Raw genomic sequence first — 22430 nt, 5'->3', positions numbered from 1 at the left:
GGGAGGGGGCCCCGGCCGGCCGCGGAGGCTCTGCGGGGCCGCGTCTGTTTCTAAAGGGGGAAGGACTCGGCGCGGGAGGGCGGCCGCGTGCTTTGTGAGCTGTGGGACTGGGAGGACAGTGGCTTCTCCTGGCCCTGGGTGTGTCTCTGTATTAACCAAGATGTCTTTTCAGGCGGGGCCGCTCTCCCGGGCGCGGGACTCCGGGGAACGCAGCGTGTCTGGGGTCCCCGCACCTGCCTACTCGGTGCCAGCGGACAGTCCGGGCCCCACGCGTTTCCCCGGCCCGGGCTGCTGCTGCCCCCACGGGAACGGCTCACTGGCTTCCAGGGCCGCTTGTCCTGCCCAGCACACGGGACAGAGGAGCCGCCACGCTGCTCTCTCTCGGGCCGGAGGGCAGAGGAAGGAGCTGGAGGAAGGGGCTTCTCGGAGCCAGAGCGCGAGACGGGGCCCCCGGGAGCGGGTCCGCCGCGCCTCCTCCAGCGGGGACTTCAGGGTGGCCTGGGCGGTGGAGCCAGCGGGGTCCCCGGTGCCTGCGCCTGCAGTGCGGGGTCAGCCGGGACCCAGGCGGAGCGAGGCGCACGGAGCGCCCTGGCAGCCCCGCGGTTGGCATGTCCTCGAGCCGCCGCTGAGTGTCCGCTCAGCACTCACTGGCCAGGCTGGAGGGTGACGGCTCGCGGCCGTTCTGGGCCCCAACCCAAGTGTGCCTTGCGTTTGAGATTTAGCGGCCAAGGTAACTAGTCCTTGCCGTCCACACAAACTCAAGCCCTGAGACTGGCCCTGTGGCGGTGGTAAGTACAGCCCTGTGCATCTCCTCCCTTTTCCAGCGATGGTTGGCTGTCCCAGGCTGTCACCTTTCTAGACCGGCTTCTCATCTGGCTGGGGATCCACAGGGACTAGACCTGCGGGGAAGGGCTCCCCTGGACACGCCCATTGCCCACCGCAAGTTCTCTCCGGTGCAGTTGAGGCCTCGCAGCAGGTGTGTCTGCCTCGTTTTTCTCTGGGGATTGAGCCATCAGCCCAAGGCCTTCCTGTAGGGGGGCCTGGGCGTGACTGAGTTGGGAATGGCCAGGCTGACACTGCCCTGGTTTGGTAGCAGGCCCGTTCCAGGCGCAGAGGGCAGTGCTGCTGACACGTTCTTAGGCTGGGAGCCCCTGTGAGATGATCTCATGGAAGCTGAGGCCCCTCCATCTCCCCAGAAAAGTTTGCACCAAATTTTTGAAGGCTGCATCGACAGGTCAACTTACTGGCTTGCTGGCTGTCGCCACACACCCCAGGTGTGCTGTTTGTACAGATGCTGTGTGGAGGGCGCCCCCGGAGGTGTGCAGTGAAGGCAGGGTCTATTCATCACTCAGCAGCACCCCCGCAGCCTCACCCTGCCAGGGAGCCTCCGTAAAAATTCCCGGGGCATCTTTCTACCTTGGTCACAGCGACCCGCTTCCCCAAGCATGTCCCTCATAGGCCACATGGCGTTCCCATTTCTCCTGCTTTCTTTCTATCCACCTTCCCTCTTCCTGAAAACTTCCCCAGCGTCACCGCTGGCTCCACCTCCATCCTCTCACCAGCAAAACATGCAAGTTGTGGTCAGTTCACTTAGAACTTGCCTCGGATACTTTTGTTTTCCTCACTGTTGCTCTGGTGCAAGACCAGTGGCCGGTATCCATGTGGGCCGCCAGGACAGTTGTGCAGGTTGTTCATCGCACAACTCGAGTGCCAGGCACACTGAAGTCAATGTGAGTCAGCTCCTGGGGGTTGGGCAGCACACAACATGGGTGCCCAGATAGGGCAGCCTTGCTGGAGGTGCCGTCAGTCCCTTTGCAGGGTGGTGGTTCTTGGGGAGAAATGTCTTACCCTACCTCAGTGTCTGAGAACATTTGAGACTCTCAGAAGCCCCGTGGGGTTCACGTACAAGTTGATGCCACACGACAGGCACTCCTTACCTTACAAATGGCTTTGAGCTCCCAAAGTTATGTAATTCCGCCCTCTGGGATCGGGCACAGGTTTGTAAAGAAACACTGCTCAGGCCAGGTGCGGTGGCTCACGCCTGTAATCCCAGCACTTTGGGAGGCTGAGGCAAGTGGAACATGAGGTCAGGAGATTGAGACCATTCTGGCTAACACTGTGAAACCCCGTCTCTACTAAAAATACAAACAATTAGCCGGGCGTGGTGGCGGGCGCCTGTAGTCCCAGCTACTTGGGAGGCTGAGGCAGGACAATGACGTGAACCCGGGAGGGAGGAAGGGAAAGAGAAAGAAAGAAAAGGAAGGAAGGAAGGGGCCAGGCGTGGTGGCTCAAGCCTGTAATCCCAGCACTTTGGGAGGCCAAGACAGGCGGATCACGAGGTCAGGAGATCGAGACCATCCTGGCTAACACGGTGAAACCCCGTCTCTACTAAAAAAAAATACAAAACAACTAGCCGGGCGAGGTGGCGGGCACCTGTAGTCCCAGCTACTTGGGAGACTGAGGCAGGAGAATGGCGTGAACCTGGGAGGCAGAGCATGCAGTGAGCTGAGATCCACTGCGAAAAGGAAGGGAAGGAAAGGAAGAAAGAAACAGTGCTCAGACGGCAGTGGTTCCCTGCTGCTCTCCCCACAGAGGCCTGATTGGCCCAAGGTGTAGCTGTGAGGGGTGTGAGAACCTTTGCAATCTGGTTAGAGAAATTCTTGTCATCTGGAGTCCAAGGAAACTGTGGCCCAGGCAGAGGCTTTCCAGGAGCAACAGGAGATATGCAGAAAAGCTGGACTGGGCAAAGCAGGCAGGAGCCGCTAGGCCCTTAGGCCTAGGGAGCCAAGTTTTAGTCCCATCCCGTTTGCATGGAGAATACCTGAGGGGGGCCCCTCTGCACTGCTGTGGTGTGCAGTACCCTGCTAGGCACCATGGCCATCTCCACATGGCTCGGAAAGTGACTGAGCACAGAGGCACACGGCAAACACTCCACGTCTCCTTTCATCCCCTGCTGAGGTACAGGTGTCCCTTTTCCTGTCCCCTCTCCTAACAGCTTTGCCCAAGGGACTGGTCCTTTCACTGGAAATTTCAGGAGTGTGTAGAAAGGACGTGGGGCTCAGGGACTGAATCTCGTTTCAGCTTCTACCTGCCCTAAATAGTAGCCAGGCAGCAAGGAAGACAGCGTCCTTGCCTGACTGTAAAATGACAAGGCATGACAAGACAGGACTCCCAGGCTCTCAAGCAAATGCTCTGCCCCTTCGGTCACCAGGCTTTGCCGTAGGTGCCGGGGGGAAGCGGGTGGGTTTGGTAACCAGGCTTTGCTGTAGGTGCCGGGGGGAAAGCGGGTGGGTTTGGTAACCAGGCTTTGCTGTAGGTGCCGGGGGGAAAGCGGGTGGGTTTGGTAACCAGGCTTTGCCTAGGTGCTGGGGGGAAGCGGGTGGGTTCGGTCACCATGCTTTGCTGTAGGTGCCGGGGGGAAGCGGGTGGGTTCGGTCACCAGGCTTTGCCGTAGGTGCCGGGGAAAGCGGGTGGGTGGAGGGGCATCCTTCGGAAGACTTTTCTTTCAAAAGGCAGCACTGTCCTGGAGGGGAGCACCTGGGGTCGTGGCGGGGAGTGACTGGGGACAGCGATGAGGTGGTGGGATGAGGTGGTGATCAGCATGGTCCACATGACCAGGCTTTGGAGGAAAACGTGGTTACAAGGCAGTTCTGCACTTTGAGAGATGAGGTTTTTCTCTGTCACCCAGGCTGGAGTGCAGTGGCATGATTGTAGCTCACTGTAGCCTCAAACTCCTGGGCGCAAGCCATCCTCCTGCCTCAACTTCTCGGCCCCTTCCCAGAGTAGCTATGACTACAGGTGTGTGCCACCCACCTAATTTTAAAATTTATGGTAGCGACATGGTCTTACTGTGTTGCTCAGGCTGGTCTTGAACTCCTGGCCTCAAGCAATCCTCCCACCTTAGCCTCCTAAAGTATTCCAGGCGTGGGCCACCATGCCCAGTCTAGTTTTGGACTTTTGTCTGTATCCTATTTGATAATAAAAAGGTTTTAAAATATTCCTGCATTTTTCCTTCCTCATTCCCTTCTCCACACCTCCTCATCCTCCACAACACAGGCCCCTGTGGGACACAGCCAGGCCAAAGCCTCCCATGCCCTCAGCCCACCCCAGGTTGTCTGAAGCAGCCATGAGTGTCGTGGGGGTTCAGGGAAGCTGTTCACATGGGCCATGATCCTTGCAGAAGGCGGAGAGGAGACAGCAGCAGCCAAAGGAAACGAGCAAATCTACCTTCCGCATCCACGGCACAGGCCGCAGCGTGGAGGGCAGGCAGGCCCAGTGCTGCTGAGAACAGGGCGGGCACAGGCAGCTCCCGTGCCGCCTTTCCCAGCTTCGGAGACACAGGCCCAGCTGCTCCAAAGCACCTGCCAGCACCGCGCAGTAGTTTCAGAGGATGGCAATGTCTTTCCTGTGAAGCTCGCGTGCGCTGGGATGGCGTGGACTCGCTGATAAGGAGATGGTCTGAAGTCTGACCAGCACAGGGAAGGAGGGTGGCTGGCTCAGAGGGGCCCGCCTTGTGTGGAATGCAAATGCCAAAGGCTCATGAGCAACATTAGGTTAGAGGGCTCTTGTTCAGAGCATCCAAATCTGACTTCGGAGGCATTCCCAGCCGGCAGCAGTGTGTCCAGCTGCCTCTCCCCGGACTTGTCTGACAGGCAGCTTAGGCTTTCATCCCAAGTCGAGTACTGATCCCCTCCCTCTCGGGCAGCACCTCCCTTTTTATTTATTTTTTTCTTCCAAAGACAGTCTCTCACTCTTGTTGCCCACACTGGAGTGCAGTGGCATGATCTCGGCTCACTGCAACCTCCATCTCCTGGGTTCAAGCAATTCTCCTGCCTCAGCCTCCTGAGGAGCTGGGATTACAGGTGCCTGCCACCATGCCCGGCTCATTTCTGTATTTTTAGTAGAGACAGGGTTTCACCATGTTGGCCAGCCTGGTCTTGAACTCCTGACCTCAAGTGATCTGCCTGCCTTGGCCTCCCAAAGTGCTGGGATTACAGGCATGAGCCACCGTGCCCAGCCCAGCACCCCCATCTCTAGAGGATCTGGTCCCTCAGCCCAGTTACTGCAGGGCGGCTTTCCCCGCCTGGTGCCAGGCTGTGCGCAGCAGCTCCAGGACCTCCCCCTTAGCTAAGTCTTCAGGAGCTGCCCTGGCAGCACAACTCAGACATCCCTGAGGCCCAGCAGTCAACTCCTGGTTCAGACATGATCCAGTCCGGCCTGGGCCTGGCTAACCAACTCAAACTTGCTTGACTTCCACTTTTCAGAAGACTTGGGGACGACAACCCTCATGGGCGTCCTTCATGGGGTTAATCTGCTTGAGTCTAAGTCACCAGAAACGTGGTGCCCAGGGTGTGCTGCCCCAGGACATGTCCATGCCCACGTCACAAGCTCCTCTGACGGAGAAGTCTGCCCGCGCCACTGTGGTCCAAAAGGTCCTGCCACCTCTGCATCTGACTGTCCCTACGGCATGCTGGTGACACCCGCTGCCCTTCGCTTCTGTCTTCCCTGGCTTCTCTGGGGCACCTGGGGCTACGTACAACCTGGCACAATCCAGAAAGAGCGCAAACAAAACCCCTACATCCGGGCACAGGACCAAGTCAGCAAGAGCTAGCCCTGGTAAGCAAACACTGCCCATTACAGGTTCAGAACATGCACCGGGTTCCCCAAAACCGTCTTCAACCACATGACTCAACAACTCTATGGGACAGGAACTGTCAGTGTTTTTGCAACTGCAACATTAAACCGAATGCTATGGGCTTTTCAAGTAGTATTCACAACACTGACGGAAAGTTTCTTCAAAGCGAGCTCTGGCTAATCTTCAAAGCCACGGTTAGGCAAAATGACAGTGTGACAGCTTCAAAGCCACTGAGTCATGACACAGCCCTGGTGTTGTAGCAGCTAGGTTCAGATTTTGGAAATCAGGGCGCTTGCATCCATTGCCTTTTCCAGGAAAAGGAAGAAAACACTCAGTTGATCAGCCTTAGTACTCAGATAATAATTTAATAAGAGACCAAAAGTAGGCTGTCACCCAAAGCAAACATCCTTAACTGACCCTAACGTGTACGGATTCAGCTTTGATTATTCAACAAAATCCTGACTGACTACTGTGGCCTGAGAGTAACCAAAGGACTGTTTTCTCTACACAAAGTCAGGAGAGAATACCAACCTTTATCTGCACTTGGCTTCCAGTTCAAAGCCACCTTAGACAGGTGGCAAAGTGGGAAAAAGCACAGATCCTGGGACCGAGGTTCAGATTCCATCTCAAGCGAGCATATGAACTGTGTGACAACAGGCAGACAGTACCTGTGGTGTCTGTGAGAAAGCAGGGAGAGCAACACCCCAGCTTCTAGCAGCTCTACAGCTGCCTGGACCTGCAGGCCCTCCTAGGCCTCCTTCCTCCCCAGCACAGTGTGTGCTTTTGGGCCTGTGGCTCTGGGTCTAGCTCTGTTCAACGTGGGACTCCAGGTGAACTACTGAACCTCTGAGGTGTACCCCCAACCCCAAACTTTCACCAAAAGTCATAAAGAGGAACTCTAGAACTGGGGCCAGGACTGACTGAGAAAAACTGCTTATAGTGCTTAATAAATACTAGTTATTTACAACAGTGCCCAAGCCGAAGGCGGAGGCCTTTGCACACAGCTGCCGACCTCTGACTCTGGTTCTGCGGAAGAAAAGGAGGCGGTATTTGCTTTTGCCACGATCCCTTTCCATTTGACTGGCAGGTTAAATAACATGGTTTTTAAAGTCATATACTTAATATTCTTCCTAAAAACCACCCAAACACTAGCTGTGTGCGCACACACAGAAACCAGGAGGTAGTTTAAATCACAATTAAAAATCAACACTTTCTCTGATTCTGTGTCACAGAGTGATGGCCAGTGGCTACACAATAGCGATTTTTAAATGACTGGTTAAGTGAAAACCAGAAAGGAAAATATTCCAGGAGAGTAGATAACATTTACAAGTAAACAGTAAGTACAATTGTATTTTAATTTCTTGGTCTCTGAAAACTCAGCTGTGGCTACTTTCCACAAACAGTTCCGGTTCTATGTGTTTCCTCTAACGCTAAAGGCACAGCCTCCGGGAATCTGCTGCTTCCTAAGAGTCTCCATGGAGCCTGTTTGACAACCTCCTTTCCCTCCACGCTCGCGGAGGAGTCTATACTATCTCTTATGTACACAGTTGAAACATTATTCCTGAACTTCATTTGAAATTCCTTCAGTAAAAACAGTCACATTCTTCACCTGCTTGGGAAAGGGTCGCTCTCAAGCCTCTGGAGAAGCCCCTCTAACAGCCCAGCCCGAAAAAGTGCGACAAATTCACACAACATGGGAAAAGCAACATCTATTGTTCTCAGGGTCTGACTTTCTTGGCCCAGCCGGAAAAGTCTCCACAGGTGTGCAGTGCAGCTCCGCGGCGCCAGGATACGGGCGCTTTCAAGACAGCGCAGGGAAGTCTTCAGGGTCATCCGGGTTGGGGGCGACATCTTGCATCTAAAGAAGAAAAGACATACTTTGAAATCCACTGCCCCTTCATCCATTCCCAGTATCCCAGTGGGATAACAAGGGCCTGGCACCAACGCTGAGGGGCCTGCATTAGAGGCAGGATCCACAGTGGGAAGGGGAGAGACACAGGTCACCGCTAACCCAGGAGAGTACAGCTCCCCTCCCACACAGGCCTCCGGTCTCCTCGAAAAAGGAGCTGCCTCCCTTCCTATGTCCTGCAAGCTCTTACTGGGGGCTCTGCACGGGCATGTCCTTCATCGAGTAAATGGAACAGTTACTGCGTGCCAGGCACTGGAGGGAGGAGGGGGGCACAGACAGTGCCTGTCCTTGGGGAGCTCGTGGCGCTGGAGAAACTGACCATCGAGTCAGGAGCTTCACTAACACGTCCTGGGAGGGAGGGGCCACAGGAGGGCCGTCCAGTGCAATTTGATGGCAAAGTGGACACCAAGGTCAGGCAAGGTTTTGTGGGAAGACAAGGTTCTCCCTGGGATGAACCTCAATGGATAAGCAAAGGGAACAAGGACCTGGATTGGGAAACAGTGTGGCCTGATGGGGGCAGGGGTGGCCCTAAGGGCTCTTCTGAGGTGGGGGGTACACAGCTTGTGGAGGTGGGGACAGATGCCAGTGAAGAGGCGGGTGGCGCTGGGTCTCAGAGCGTTTCCCAGCACACGCCCCGGAGTGCTGCAGGGGCCAGAGCTCCGCGATAGGAAAGGAGTGAGGATGTGTTTCCTATCTCAGAATAGACCCTGTTTCCAGCCTGGCCCCAAATATACCCCCACCCCCACCCCCCAAAAAAATTGTTTTTGCTCCTGCTTAAGCAAAACCAAACCACAGATACCGCTTCCAGGGGCTGCTCCCTAGAGCGAGGGAACTGGGCAGCAAGAGGAGCACTGCCAAGACCAGCCACAGAGAAGGAGTCTGTGCCACAGGGCCTCAGGGCTGACTTCCAACGAATAAGTGTCCATGCCACATTAGGAAGCACCTACTACATGCCAGGCACTGCATGGCACTGCATAAACTGATAATGAGCAAAAGCAGCCGCTGACTAATAGCCACACCAGTGGGAATACAGTCACACACGGAGATCAGGCTTCAATGAAAAGAAACTCCTTTGCTCCGAGACCTTGACCGGTCTAGGAGATGTGATCAAAGAAACCTGTGAGGAAGTGAGGTTGGAAGGATGAACGGAGGCCAGCAGGCAGCGGCCAGGGGTAAGGAGCATGCTGTGTCGAGAGCTAGAAGCAGGCAGCCTTGGCTGAGGACGGTGTGAGGCCGGTGAGCTGGGGAGGGGTTGAGGAAGGTCCCCTCACAAAGGGCTTGAGATCTTAGGAAGGATTCTGTTCACTCTGACAGCATCACTTGAGCCCAAGGTATACAATCAGGCCACAGTAAGCAAGATGTCAGGCGCTCCAGTTCAGTCCCAAGCCTGGGGATCTTGTCTAATGCAGATGAGAGTGAGTTTTTCTCGGATCCCGGGAGTGCCTTCACAGCAGACCCTGGAAGCCAGGGCTACAGAATGGTCTCTAGCCAAGATGTCCATGATGCTACAACACCGTCCAAATCCCCAACATCAGGCCCACGCTGGCTACAGGAAAAGTCACTGCAGAAGCCGATGACCCTCTGAACTAGACCATCCTGGGCCCGGGACACTGTCCTGATTCACTTCCTTCAGCAAACCATTCGGGATTGATCATGCAGACACCTACCACCACTTCCGCTCTGGGTCCGTAGTTCTCTGCCCTCCTGATCCTTCCCCGGCCTCCCCGGGTGCCTCCTCTGGCTCCGCGCCCCGGACGAGGGAGGTTGCCAAAATTAATCTCCAGCTGGGATGTGATGTCATTGGTGGGTTTCCGGAAAACATGGGAATCGTCCTCATAGTCATCTTTTACCATCTGAAACACAGTCACAGCATCCAACATGCACAGGTCCACAGCCATCCCCACACTCATCTGGCTTAGTGGCTGCCATGTGCTGCACAGGAGCTAAAGCACCGTCAGGGGCCAGACAGAGCCACGCTCTGGAAGTGTCTCTGGCCCTGGGCTGCAGAGCTGGACACAGGAGGACGGCACCTGCTGTTCCAGTTCCAAGACAGTGAGTTCCGTGTGTCTACAGTCCCACATTCTTGCAATTACAATCTTAATCCAAACATCTTGGAACTTATGATTTCAAGTGGGACCAAATTTCTATCACCTGAGCAGGTTAAGATGTAAGATTCGGCATGACTGATAATAGCAAAAAATATACATGTTTTATATCTAAGTGTATTTTGCTGAGATAAAAAAGTTTTCATTTTTGCTTATTTTCTGTCTTATCTGTTCACAAATGCTTTGATAAATAAGGAAATATCTCCTTCCCAGAATAGAATTTAATAGACAAATTCCTTTCAGCATGGGTGCTGACTCTAAATACCATGTGCTAGAAATCACATGATTTATAATAAACAATTCTCACTCAAAATATAGAGAAATTTTATAAAAACAACAGAGTATGGTTACCTGAGTGTTCTACCAACACTCAAAGTCAAGCTGCTTTTTAAGAACTGCTTTCATTAAAATTCTGTATCTTGTGACAACTATATTAATTAATTAAATCTGATCCAAATTTGATTTGGCTTCAACTCATAATAATGGATCACACACACAAACACACACACACACAAAAACCCACTTTAAGTAAAATAAAAACCTACAGAAAAGAAAATATGTCAGTGATCCCAGATGAGAATCTCCAAAGTGCCACAACATTAAACATTACTACAACCAGGAAATGGAACCAAGTTTCCACAAGCACATCCACACCTTCAGGCCATATGCTCATGGCAGCCTTCACGCTTAACCTTTGTGTCCCCTTTAAGGTCTCAGGTTAAAATAAAGCAGAGGCTTTAGGTAGTTGGATGCTTAGAGCTAAAAAGGTGAAGAAAAACAATCCAGGAGCACTGGCACTCTGTAAAAAGATAAACACACAAAAAATAGTAACAGGCAAAATAATCAACTCTTGCCTCGTTTGGCACTCAGCAGGGAAGCCCTGGTAAGGTCTCCCTGGGGGCCCTGCTTTGAGCCGCCTCCCACTGCAGGAAGGGGCAGGAAGGGCCTCGGGAGAGTGGAGCAGGGAGTGGACACACAGTCTAAGGACATACAAAGGCTTGGGCTCCACTCGCAGCTCCAGCTGGCCCTGGCCAAAGTGCTTTAACTGCCCAGTGCCTTACACGGGGTTGTTACTAGGTCTGAACTTTGCTAGGTATTCTAGTGCTTTTGTCTCTTCAGGTGTCCAGAACAAAGTAAACTGATGAACCCAAGATCAGGCTTGTGTTGCTTTAAGAACAATTCCTAGCTAAAAGCTTCAATCCTTTAAGATTAACAAGGACCAAGATGTGTGCTTCACTGAGACCAAGCTCGATGACTCAGCTAACCCACTTGCTTCAAATATTCTGGGAGACCTCTGGAGCCAGGGAGGACGAATCTGGTGTGGATTAAGAAAGAGCAGCTTCTATTTTTACCTAACATGTCAGCTGCACATTTCAATCCTGACAGCACATTTGTTTTCGAGAAAATTTTACTTACAATGCCTAGAACAAAAAAAGAACAAAGGAAGTGGACAGGTAAAGAACCAACCCAGCTAGCTAATGGAATTAGAAAACACCTCCCAGAGATTGCCAAGGAAATAAAGCTCTGGCCACCTATGTCTACAAAAAGCCATTGCTTGTGGAACAGCTCAAAACTTACTAGTAAGGCCTCCTACAGCTTGGACTGACCAAAACAAGAGGATGGGAGAGAATCCTGTATCTTTTTTTTTTTTTTTTTTTTTGAGATGGAGTCTCACTCTGTCGCCCAGGCTGGAGTGCAGTGGCCGGATCTCGGCTTACTGCAAGCTCTGCCTCCCGGGTTCACGCCATTCTCCTGCCTCAGCCTCCCGAGTAGCTGGTACTACAGGCGCCCGCCACCACGCCCGGCTATTTTTTGTATTTTAAGTAGAGACAGGGTTTCACCATGTTGGCCAGGAGGGTCTCAAACTCCTAACCTCAGGTGATCCACCCGCCTTGGCCTCCCAAGAACCCTGTATCTTAAATGACCCCCTAATCAAAGTATTTACTCAGAAAATGAAACTAACCAAAGTGTAAATGACAACTCTACAACAGGATAACATTCCTGAGATTCCACATGAAAATCAATGACTAATACCCCACAGAGAGGAAGAACCCGCTCACTCCCACCGCGACACCGCGATTGGTATCAAGCTGTAACGGAATGATCCAGATTCAAATCCCATAATGAGAATGCTTCAGTGGACCTTGCCTTAAGTTCAGTAACTTCAGTAGGGGACTCAATGACCCAGTGGCATCCCTGTCAACACATGCTGCTGGATGTTTCCCCAACACCTCTCCCTGCAAAACTGAAGCTTCTGAGAAGAGCCGGATGGAAGCCGAGAGCAATGAGGCCTCGCAACACGGAGGAGCTCCCTGCAACCCCCGCAGCGCACTGGCCGCTGTGGCCTGACCAAGCAGCCAGGCAGTTCGGGGCCTCATTTCCCGCCACCTCTGCAGTTAGGCAAGGGGCGCAACGCTGCTGAGCCAACACGGGAAAGGTGTCAGAAGAGCATGGAACCTCAACCACAGTTTAAAACGTCATCAACTACTCATAGTGAAATGCTCTCATCAAAAATCAGAGTTGAAAGTCAAGTAAACTAATCAGAGAAAACAGAGTGTAGTTATCCTTTGAATAACCTGGAACTGTACAAGACACAATCTGTAACTCTCGCTTGAGAAAAATGAAATACAAGGAACACACAGTATGTGTACAGTCCCAGCACAGCCCCAGGGGGAGTAGAAGATACACTGTTCCTCTAACTGCTCTGAGCTGCTCTCAATACATCAAGTTTCAATTCCTTTACTTAATGAACAGTAAAGATACAGGAAAATTAGGCATAGATCATCTCTGATTAGAAACAAAAGCACCAATTACTAATGTTTCATTTTCAAGATAGAAGTGGAAAGGTCCATTTCACTTCCAATAAGGTAAAAGTAAAGATTACCTCTACATACAAAATGTAATGCTTACATCATCTCTATATTTTGACTTGTGAATCACCACTGCTTTGGAAGGAACAGTGGATTCTGGTTTCCGGATGTTAAACTCAGGCTTTGGTCTGGTCTGTTCTTGAAGATTTTTCCACTCATCTAAAGTCATCTCTTGAACTTGGGTTTCTTCTTCTACCTCCAACTCAGGAATTCTATAAAGAGATGTATAATCGTAAAGAATAATTTTTGATGGCATAAAAATGTCTACTTTATTAAAGTTATAACCATTTATTCTACATATTTTTGTGGTACTGCATTTCAAATGCAAGTAAGGTAAGAAAATCTTTGACTCACAAGCTTCCATATTTCATTTTCAACATTTTATGTTATCACTGCCAACAGAAAATACTTCCTAGCTGTGTTCAAAGCAATCTTTGAAAAATGGGAACATCACCATCCTGATGACATTAACATTACACTTCACCACTCCATGACAGACAAAACGAGGTAATTATGGAAAACGAGCTGAAATAAAATACAGGAAACCATAAACAGAAGTTTTAAAGCAGTGGCTCATAAATGCATACTTTTGTAAACATCCTCTTTAATGAATTTTAAAAAGAAAACAAAAGACAGAAATATAGATCGAGAGAAAATAATTCAGAGTCCAGAAATAAACCCTCACATTTATGGTCCATTGACTTTTTTTTCCAACCGTGGTGCCAAAGACAATTCAATGGAGAATGAAAAGTATTTTCAACAAATGGTGCTGGGACAACTGGATATCCACACCAAAAGAAAGAAGCTAGACCTACCTCACACCATAAATACAAGAGCTAAAATAGAAAACGCTTAGCAGAAAACCGAGGCAGAAACCTTCTTAACCCTGGATTCCGCAATGGTTTCTTCCACATGACACCAAAAGCACAAGCAACAAAAGTACATACGTCGAACATCAGCAGACACTTTTGTACGACAAAGGACACCATCAAGAAAGTAAAAAGGCAGTCCACAAAATGGGAGAAAATATTTACAAATAATGTATCTCATAAGGGACTTGTATCTAGAATACATAAAGAATCCTTTATGAAGAGCCAGGCGTGGTGGCTCATGCCGATAGTCCTAGCTACTCGGGGCTGAGGTAGGAGGATTGCTTGAGGCCAGGTGTTCCAGGCTGCAGTGAGCTATGATTACATGTGTGAATGGCTGCTGTGTTCCGGCCTAGGCAACACAGTGAGACACTGTCTCTTTAAAAAAAAAAAAAAAAAAAAAAAGAATGCTTTATGAATTCTAGATACAAGTTGTCTTTAATTGAGACAAATGAACACCCTCCCCTCAAAAAAGGCAAGGATCCGAATAAACATTTTTCCAGAGAAGATAAACAAATAGGCAGTAAGATGTTGCACATCATTAGCTATTAGAGAAAGACAAGTCAAAACCACAGAGCTGCACCATTCCACACCCAGTGGGATGGTTAGAATCAAAGACTTTTTTTTTTTTTTTTTTTGAGGCGGAGTCTTGCTCTGTCGCCCAGGCTGGAGTGCAGTGGCACTATCTCGGCTCACTGCAAGCTCCGCCTCCTGGGTTCACGCCATTCTCCTGCCTCAGCCACCCGAGTAGCTGGGACTACAGGCGCCTGCCACCACGCCCGGCTAATTTTTTTGTATTTTTAGTAGAGATGGGGTTTCACCGTGTTAGCCAGGATGGTCTCGATCTCCTGACCTCGTGATCCACCCATCTCGGCCTCCCAAAGTGCTGGGATTACAGGCTTGAGCCACCACGCCCGGCCCAAAAAGACATTTGACAAGCGTTGGGGAGGACATGGAGTAACTGGAACCCACATACACTGCCAGTGGGAATGTGAAATGGTGTAGTCACTTTGGAAAGCAGTCTGGTGGTTCCGCAAAAATCTAAGCTGAGTTAGCCTCTGACCCAGAAATTTCACTCCTGGGTTTATACCCAAGAGAAATGAAAACATATATCCACATGCAAACTTAAACCCAAGTGTTCACTGCCGCGCTATTCATAATAGCCAAAAAGTGGACACAACCTAAATGTCTGTTAACTAATGAGTGGATAAACCAAATATGGCAGACTTTTTGGAATATTATCTGGCAATAAAAAGAAACAAAGTATTAATACACATTACAACCTGAACAAACCTTGAAAAAATGATGCAAGTGACATAAACCAGGCAGAAAAGACTTCTGTGTATGATTCCATTTATATGAACTATTCAGAGGAGCCAGGTTCACAGAGAGGAAGCAGATGAGTGGCGGCCAGGGCTGCAGGGAGGGAGGATAGGGGCTGATGCTGAATGGGCACGAGGTTTCCTTTTGGGATGATGACAGCGTTCTGGAGCCAGATCATGGTGATGGTTGCATAACACTCTGAATGTACTAAATGCCACTGAATTGTACACTTTAAAAGGATTAAATTGTAGATTTGAAAATCACCAAAAAGTACGCCAAAAAAAAAAAAAAAAAAAAAAAGGAAATGAAGACTGGCACATGCTACAACATGTATGAAACTGAAAACCTGATGCTAACAGTTAAAATAAGCCAGGCACAAAAGGAACATTGAACGATTCCACTTAGATGAGGCACCTAGAATAGGCACATTCATAAGCACAAGTAAAACAGAGGTTACTACATGCTGAGGGGAAATGGGGAGTTAGTGCTGAATGGATATAGAGTTTCTGTTTGTGACAAAATAGTTCTACAAGGCCGGGCGTGGTGGCTCACGCCTGTAATCCCAGCCCTTGGGAGGCCGAGGCGGGCGGATCACAAGGTCAGGAGTTCGAGACCAGCCTGGCCAATATGGTGAAACCCCATCTCTACTAAAAAATACCAAAAAAATTAGCCGGGCGTGGTGGTGGGTGCCTGTAGTCTCAGCTACTCGGGAGGCTAAGGCAGGAGAATCGCTTGAACCTGGGAGGCAGAGGCTGCAGTGAGCCAAGATCGCACCACTGCTCTCCAGCCTGGGCGACAGAGCAAGACTCTGTCTCAAAAAAAAAAAAAAGTTCCAGAGATGGATGGTGGTGATGGTTACACACAATGTGAATGTTACTGAGGCCACTAAACTGTATATTTTCCACTAAATTGTATATATTAAAATGGTAAAAATGGCAATTTTTACGTTATTTATTTTTACTGCAATTTAAAAAAATAATGTAACATACCCCAAACCATTCATCCATGCATTCATTCGTTTATTCATTTATTTGTCTGAGACGGGGTTTCACTCTGTTGGCCAGGCTGGAGTGCAGTGGCATGATGATGGCTCACCATACGTTCAACCTCCTGAGTCCAAGGATCCTCCCACCTCAGCTTCCTGAGGGTAGATGGGACTGCAGGCATAAGCCATCAGGCCCAGCTAATTTTTGCAACAATTTTGTAGAGGTAGGGTCTTGCCATGTAGTCCAGGCTGGTCTTGAATTCCTGGCCTCAAGTGATCCTCCTGCCTCTGCCTCCTGAAGTGTTGGGATTACAGGTCTGAACAACCACACCTGGCCTATATACTTAGAGATTTGAGTGCTATAGTACGAGAATTATATCTTGAAGGTGTTTAAAGGAAAAAAACAGGCCAGGCGCGGTGGCTCACGCCTGTAATCCCAACACTTTGGGAGGCCAAGGCGGGTGGATCACAAGGTCAGGTGTTCGAGACCAGCCTAACATGTAGAAACCCCACCTCTACTAAAAATACAAAAATTAGCTGGGCATGGTGGTGCATGCCTGTAATCCCAGCTACTCAGGAGGCTGAGGCAGGAGAATCACTTGAACCCGGGAGGCGGAGGTTGCAGTGAGCCGAGATGGCGCCACTGTACTCCAGCCTGGGTGACAGAACGAGACTCTGTCTCCAAAAACAAATAAAAAAAACAGTAGGTGGAGAGTGGGGAGAGAATCAAATCTGTATCTTCACTGAAGCGCTGATGTAATTTAAGGTTCTGTTATAGAAATACACAGATCAATGTTATGAAAAATATAAGCAAAATCAGTAGAGAAGCCTAACCACAGAGCATCCAAAAGAGACAAATTTGCAGTGACTTTACAATACCAGGCCGATGGCAGAAAAAACATCAAAGAAAAAGTAACATGAAGGAATATGAAGGAACTTTCTGGCGTGATTGATAATGTTCTGTATACTGACAGGAGTTTGGATTCCACAAGTACATAAATTTATCAAAACAGTGAATTACACTTAAGATTTATACATTTCACAGTATATACATTTTAAATCAGAAGAAGAAACTGTAAACAAATATTAAGTTCTATTTAGTGATATGCATGTTGAACTATTTAGGGGGAAGTATATAGATGTCTACAATTTATTATGAAATGTGTCAAAAAACATGGTGGATTAATGATGAATACTTACATAAAATGAAAATATAAGATATAAATGGTAGCATTTAGGTAGTGGTAAGTATAGATGTTCGCTATAAAATTCTTTAAACTTTGCTGTGTTTTGAAATTTTCAGAATAAAATGCTGGAAAAATACCAATATCAAAACAGAGATCTCAAATATATATTGGCAAAAATATTGAAAGATACTAAGATGCCAGAAAAGCAAATCAATGGAGCCACCCAAACCGATCCAGAAGAACTTGGTGAAAAACTCTAGTATAGCAGCTAAGAAAGGAATGAGGACTACCTCCATACATTGCCACGGAGCGCCTTCCAGAGCGAATGAGAAAAGCAAGGAGGGGTGTGCGGTACCTTGGAGACCACACAAATACATATGCATAGCACAGACGGAGATAGAGAGATTTTTTTTGTTGTTTGTTTTTGAGACAGGGTCTCACTCTGTCACCCAGGCTGGAGTGCAGTGGCGTGATCTCTGCTCACTGCAACCTCCACCTCCTGGGCTCAAGGGATCCTCTCACTTCAGCACTCAGAGTAGCTGGAACTACTACAGGCATGCACCACCATACCCGGCTAATTTTTGTATTTTTTGTAGAGATGGGGTGGGGGAGGGTCTCACCGGTTGCCTAGGCTGGTTTCAAACTAAGCTCAAGCAATTCACCCACCTTGGCCTCCTACAGTGCTGGGATTACAGGCATGAGCCACCACACTGGGCCATTTTTTTTTTAATTGGAATGTAAGCCAGGAAAACAACAGGGATAAAAGCTATTTGAAAATATCATGTTTTGGTTGGGCATGGTGGCTCATGTCTGTAATCCCAGCACTTTGGGAGGCCGAGGCCAGTTGATCACTTGAGGTCAGGAATTCGACACAGGCCTGGCCAACATGGTGAAATCCCATCTCTCCTAAAAATGCAAAAATTAGCTGGGCGTGGTGGCAGACACCTGTAATCCCAGCTACTCAGGAAGCTGAGGCAGGAGAATCGCTTGAACCCGGGAGGCAGAGGTTGCAGTGAACTGAGACTGCACCATTGCACTCCAGCCTGAGCAAGAGTGAAACTCCATTTCAAAAAGAAAAAAAAAAATCATGTTTTTCAGACTGAACTTTGGAAACATGTAAATATTTTACATAATTATAAAACAGATTTAAATTAAAATTCAATCTCTAAAATTTGAAAGTAAAATGAATCAAAGTAACCTAAATGTTTATGAAACTGGTGATATAACCATCAAGAGAAACTATTTCAAATGATTTTGAAATACAAATTTGGTTACTCATCTCCCTCCTCGACATAGCTTTCCAGTAACTGTGTTACTGAAGGTAGTGTTGGTAATGCTGTGACTGTTTTATGTGCAACGAATGATTAAAAGCACAATGTTACTCAGAACTAGAATTTTCAGTATGTAAGAAAAGGAGAAACAAGTAGTCTAGGTAAAAATCCCGTATTGCAACTTTGAATTGGAAATATTGAATGAACTCATATTTTATCTTCTAATGTGTGTGTCTGTTTCCCAGCTCTGTCCACCCAAATGCCCTGGAAACAAGTACCTGGTGGCAGTGGTTCTTTATCAAAGTAGCTTTACTAAAGAAGAAATACAGACGGGAAATACCACGCAAAAAATGTTCAACATTGTTAGTCATTAGGGAAATGCAAATTAAAACCATAATGAGGCTAGACACGGTGGCCCACATCTGTAATTTCAGCACTCCAGGAGGCCGAGGCGGCACTTGAGGCCAGGAGTTGGAGACTAGCCTGGGTACCAAAGTGAGACCCCATCTCTACAAAAAAGTAAAAAATTAGCTGGGCATGGTGGTGCTTGCCACTCAGGAGGCTGAGGTGGGAGGATCATTTCGGCCCAGGAATTCGAGGTTACAGTCAGCTGTGATCACACCACTGTACTCTAGCCTGGGTGACAGAGCAAGACCTTGTCTCTAAAAAAAAGAAAAAAACAAATGATGACAACAAAAACCCATAATGAGCTATGTACCTATTAAAATGACTGGAAGTTGTAAAAACTGACCATACCACGTACTGGCAAGGATGTAGGAGAAGTAAACTCTCACTTACTGTTGGTGAGAAAGTAACAACAGTACAACCCTTTTGGAAAAGAGTTCAGCAGCTTCTTACAAAGTGAAATATACGCATACCATTTGGTCCAACCATTCCACTCCTAGGTATTTACCCAGGAGAAATGGAAGTGTATATTCATATAAACACTTGTATATTAAAATGTTCAGGCCGGGCACGGTGGCTCACGCCTGTAATCCCAGCACTTTGGGAGGCCGAGGAGGGTGAATCACAAGGTCAGGAGTTCGAGACCAGCCTGGCCAACATGGTGAAACCCTAAAAATACAAAAAATTAGCTGGGTGTAGTGGCGGGCGCCTGTAATCCCAGCTACTCGGGAGGCTGAGGCAGGAGAATCACTTGAATCCGGGAGGCAGAGCTTGCAGCGAGCCGAGATCGCACCACTGCACTCCAGCCAGGGTGACAGAGTGAGACTCTGTCTCAAAGAAAAAAAAAAAAGTTCATAGCAGCTTTATAGCAAAAACTGGAGACCACCCAATGATCACCACCAGGTAAACAGATAAATGGTGGTCTACCTGTGTAACAGACTACCAGACTACTACTCCGCAATGAAAAGGAATGAACTGATACAAATCACACAGTAAGTATGCTCAGAGAAAGAACACAGACCAAAAAAGAACACAAGCTGCATGATTCCATTCATATAAAATTATAGCAACTGCAAAGAAATCTGTAGTGACAGAAAGTAGATCACTGGTTGCCGGGGGAAAATGGGGCGAGAGAGAGGGCCTACAAAAGAACGCTAGGAAATGTTGTGGGGCGACGGCTGTGCTCATGATTTTGCCCATGGTGATACTTTCACAAGTGTACACATATATCAGAGCTTGTAAAACTGTACATGCTAAATATGTGCCATTTATTGGATGTGAACTATATCTCAAAGCTGTTTTAAAAACAGACAAGAGACTAACCAATTGACATGTATATTTCAATATTGTTTCAAACGAATTATCTTTCTAAAAAAAGTTTTGAGACAATCGGAAACTGAAGAAGTGTCTTGGTATGAATGATATCAAGGATATTAAGAAAATTTTAATGGAGTAATAGTATTCCAGTTATGTTATTTAAAAAGAGTAGTAGGTGTAACACTGCGGAACGTGTATGAGCGGTAGTAGGTGTAACACTGCGGAACGTGTATGAGCGGTAGTAGGTGTAACACTGTGGAACGTGTATGAGCGGTAGTAGGTGTAACACTGCGGAACATTTATGAGCGGCAGATGATGCCCTGGGGGAGGTAGAAGTTAGCAGACATATGCATGAAACAGGGATGGCCGTGGTTTTGTAACAGTGTAAGCTGAACAACTTACTTACAAGTTCTTTATACTACTAAATTTGTATAATTTTCCATAATATAAATTTTTAATACAGAGCTAAAAATAAATATTAAGGAATCATAATCTTCTTTAACCTACGTTTGACAAAATTTTAAAAATCAACAGAACTGAATGCTATAAATTTGGTAATTCTTTCATACTTAAGATGACCTAATAAAACTTCATAAATTCCAGAAAATTCAATTCTAGAAAGAATAGATTTTACGTTAAGGCCACAGAAGTACTTGTTATTAACACACTTTGCTTATTTTAAAGGACATCATATCTAAACAAAGAACTAGTACAACTTATATATTAAATGCAAGCTTGAAATTGTGTGTAGACACATAAAGCATATAGTGAAATGCAGATAGATTAATTACAAGTTACAGCCTCCTTCAGCAGTATCAGGCTGAAGCTGTTGACTGGAATGCACCTCATTCAAGAATACAGGCATGGATGTCCCATATCCCTCCCTGCTTATCAGCTGCAGTTTCAACAAGCCACATTGAAAGCAGCATAGTATCACCAAGGACAGGCTCCTTAACCCGATTTCCTACCCACTAAAAGTTAGGAGCAAACACACACGGTGACAATCCTGTGACACATACCCCATTTCCCATTTGATTGGTTCTGAGTACAGTTTTACTGGCAGTTTTAGCAATGACTAAATATTCAACAGGAAGAGATGTATCCTTCGATTCTAGGAAGGGCTTATGTGGGTATATTTCTAACAACTAACAGCCTCATAACTGCTATTGTTTTAACACCCCCATTTTTGAGTAATTCGAAGACCTTCACAATCCTTGGTTTATTATACAAAACTTTTGGGAGGGAATTTTCTATGAAAGTGACTTATGGATATAAGGTGGTCAAATCTATGGTAATGTGAATAATGCTATATACAAATTTGATAGTTATATATTTGTTTCTCAACATGTGAAATTATAGAAATCACACTGCTTTAACCACAGTTCTCTTTATTTAGAAATGAATGAGACTAGCTGACACTGTACGCTCACCATGTGCCAATGCTATTCAAAACGCTTTATATTAATTATTTCATGACATCAATAGTTAGATATAATTAATATCCCATTTTACAGATAAGAATACCGAGGCAGAGAGAGGCCACATAGCAAGCACACAAACAGAAGAGGCAAGTTCCAATCCTGTCATTGCGTTTCCAAAGCCCACACTCAACCTCTGTGCTCCACCGAGATGCAGGGAATAAGGGGGTAGAGAAATATACCTAGATGGAAAACAGTCATGATAGGCACAGAGGAAAGATACAAAACATCGATTCAAATGTCCACGTTTCCATCCATGCAATACCTTTTCACCTGAATATATGAAAGAGTGCAGTGAATCAAAGAAAGCAGGTTCCAGAAATAAAGCTTTACTAGTTGGATATTTAACTGGGACAAGTGAATTTAACCTAAAAAGTAAGAAAATCTTCATTGTTTAAGCAAATACACTAGGAAACTGATTACAATAAAAAATAATTTGTTGCAGATAGTTTGTATTACTGCTTCCTCACAGTTTCTTTTAACAAAGTATTTTTCAGGAAGGATGGGAGGTGATGCTCCACATTCCTGAGTCGGGAAACGCTCAGAGATCCCGGCAGCTCTTCCCTTCCCCTCTCCCGAGTTACCAGCAGGTGTTCTGAACAGCACTTTTTGCTGTTCCTACCACTCGCTAGAGGAGCACGAATGCCTGTGCATCTGCCTGGTTCACATTCCGGCTCTGCACGTGAGCCAGGTGGCAGGTATTGAGCCTCTGTCCCAGTGTCAGAATAACAGTAGCTCCTCCTTCATGGAGTGGCAAAGAACTGAGTGCATTAAGACATGGAAGCATTTACAGCAGTTCTTGGCACACAGCAAATGCTCTAAAAACGTTAGTGTTATTCTTTTTCTTTTTTTTTTTTTTTTTTTGAGACGGAGTCTCACTCTGTAGCCCAGGCTGGAGTGCAGTGGCACCATCTTGGCTCACTGCAAGCTCCACCCCTTCTGAGTTCATGCCATTCTACTGCCTCAGCCTCCCGAGTAGCTGGGACTACAGGTGCCCGCCACCGCGCCCAGCTAATTTTTTCTATTTTTAGTACAGACGGGGTTTCACCGTGTTAGCCAGGATGGTCTCAATCTCC

General features: G+C 47.5%; 2 protein-coding genes across 6 annotated transcripts in view; one reads left to right on the top strand and one right to left on the bottom strand.

Annotated features, from left to right (window-relative positions):
* CDC14B (cell division cycle 14B) overlaps window positions 1-6090 on the top strand; it is a 123767-nt gene extending 117677 nt beyond the window's left edge. Inside the window, exons 13-14 of one of the 4 annotated variants that reach the window (XR_005240503.2) lie at window positions 825-976; window positions 4057-6090. Coding sequence is in view for 1 of the 4 variants with exons in the window: in XM_007969887.3 (XP_007968078.1) it covers window positions 825-897 (73 nt within the window). In the remaining 3 variants the exon portion in view is untranslated. Of the gene's footprint in view, window positions 1-824; window positions 3298-4056 lie in introns of those variants that run through there. The other 3 variants (XR_005240502.2, XR_005240501.2, XM_007969887.3) reach the window with 3 other exon arrangements.
* Window positions 6091-6971: 881 nt separating this feature from the next.
* Window positions 6972-22430, bottom strand: part of HABP4 (hyaluronan binding protein 4) — a 40058-nt gene continuing 24599 nt past the window's right edge. The window contains exons 6-8 of one of the 2 annotated variants that reach the window (XM_007969870.3): window positions 12560-12731; window positions 9212-9397; window positions 6972-7493 (exon numbers count right to left, since the gene is read on the bottom strand). In XM_007969870.3, the coding sequence (XP_007968061.1) occupies window positions 7437-7493; window positions 9212-9397; window positions 12560-12731 (415 nt within the window). In that variant the 3' untranslated portion in view covers window positions 6972-7436. The remainder of the gene's footprint in view (window positions 7494-9211; window positions 9398-12559; window positions 12732-22430) is intronic. The other variant, XM_007969871.3, reaches the window with a different exon arrangement.

This window comes from Chlorocebus sabaeus, chromosome 12, assembly GCF_047675955.1.
Source record: "Chlorocebus sabaeus isolate Y175 chromosome 12, mChlSab1.0.hap1, whole genome shotgun sequence".
In the NCBI taxonomy this organism is placed as follows: domain Eukaryota; kingdom Metazoa; phylum Chordata; class Mammalia; order Primates; family Cercopithecidae; genus Chlorocebus; species Chlorocebus sabaeus.
Note: the sequence above shows the minus strand (reverse complement) of the source record. Positions and strands in the feature narration are given on the sequence as shown.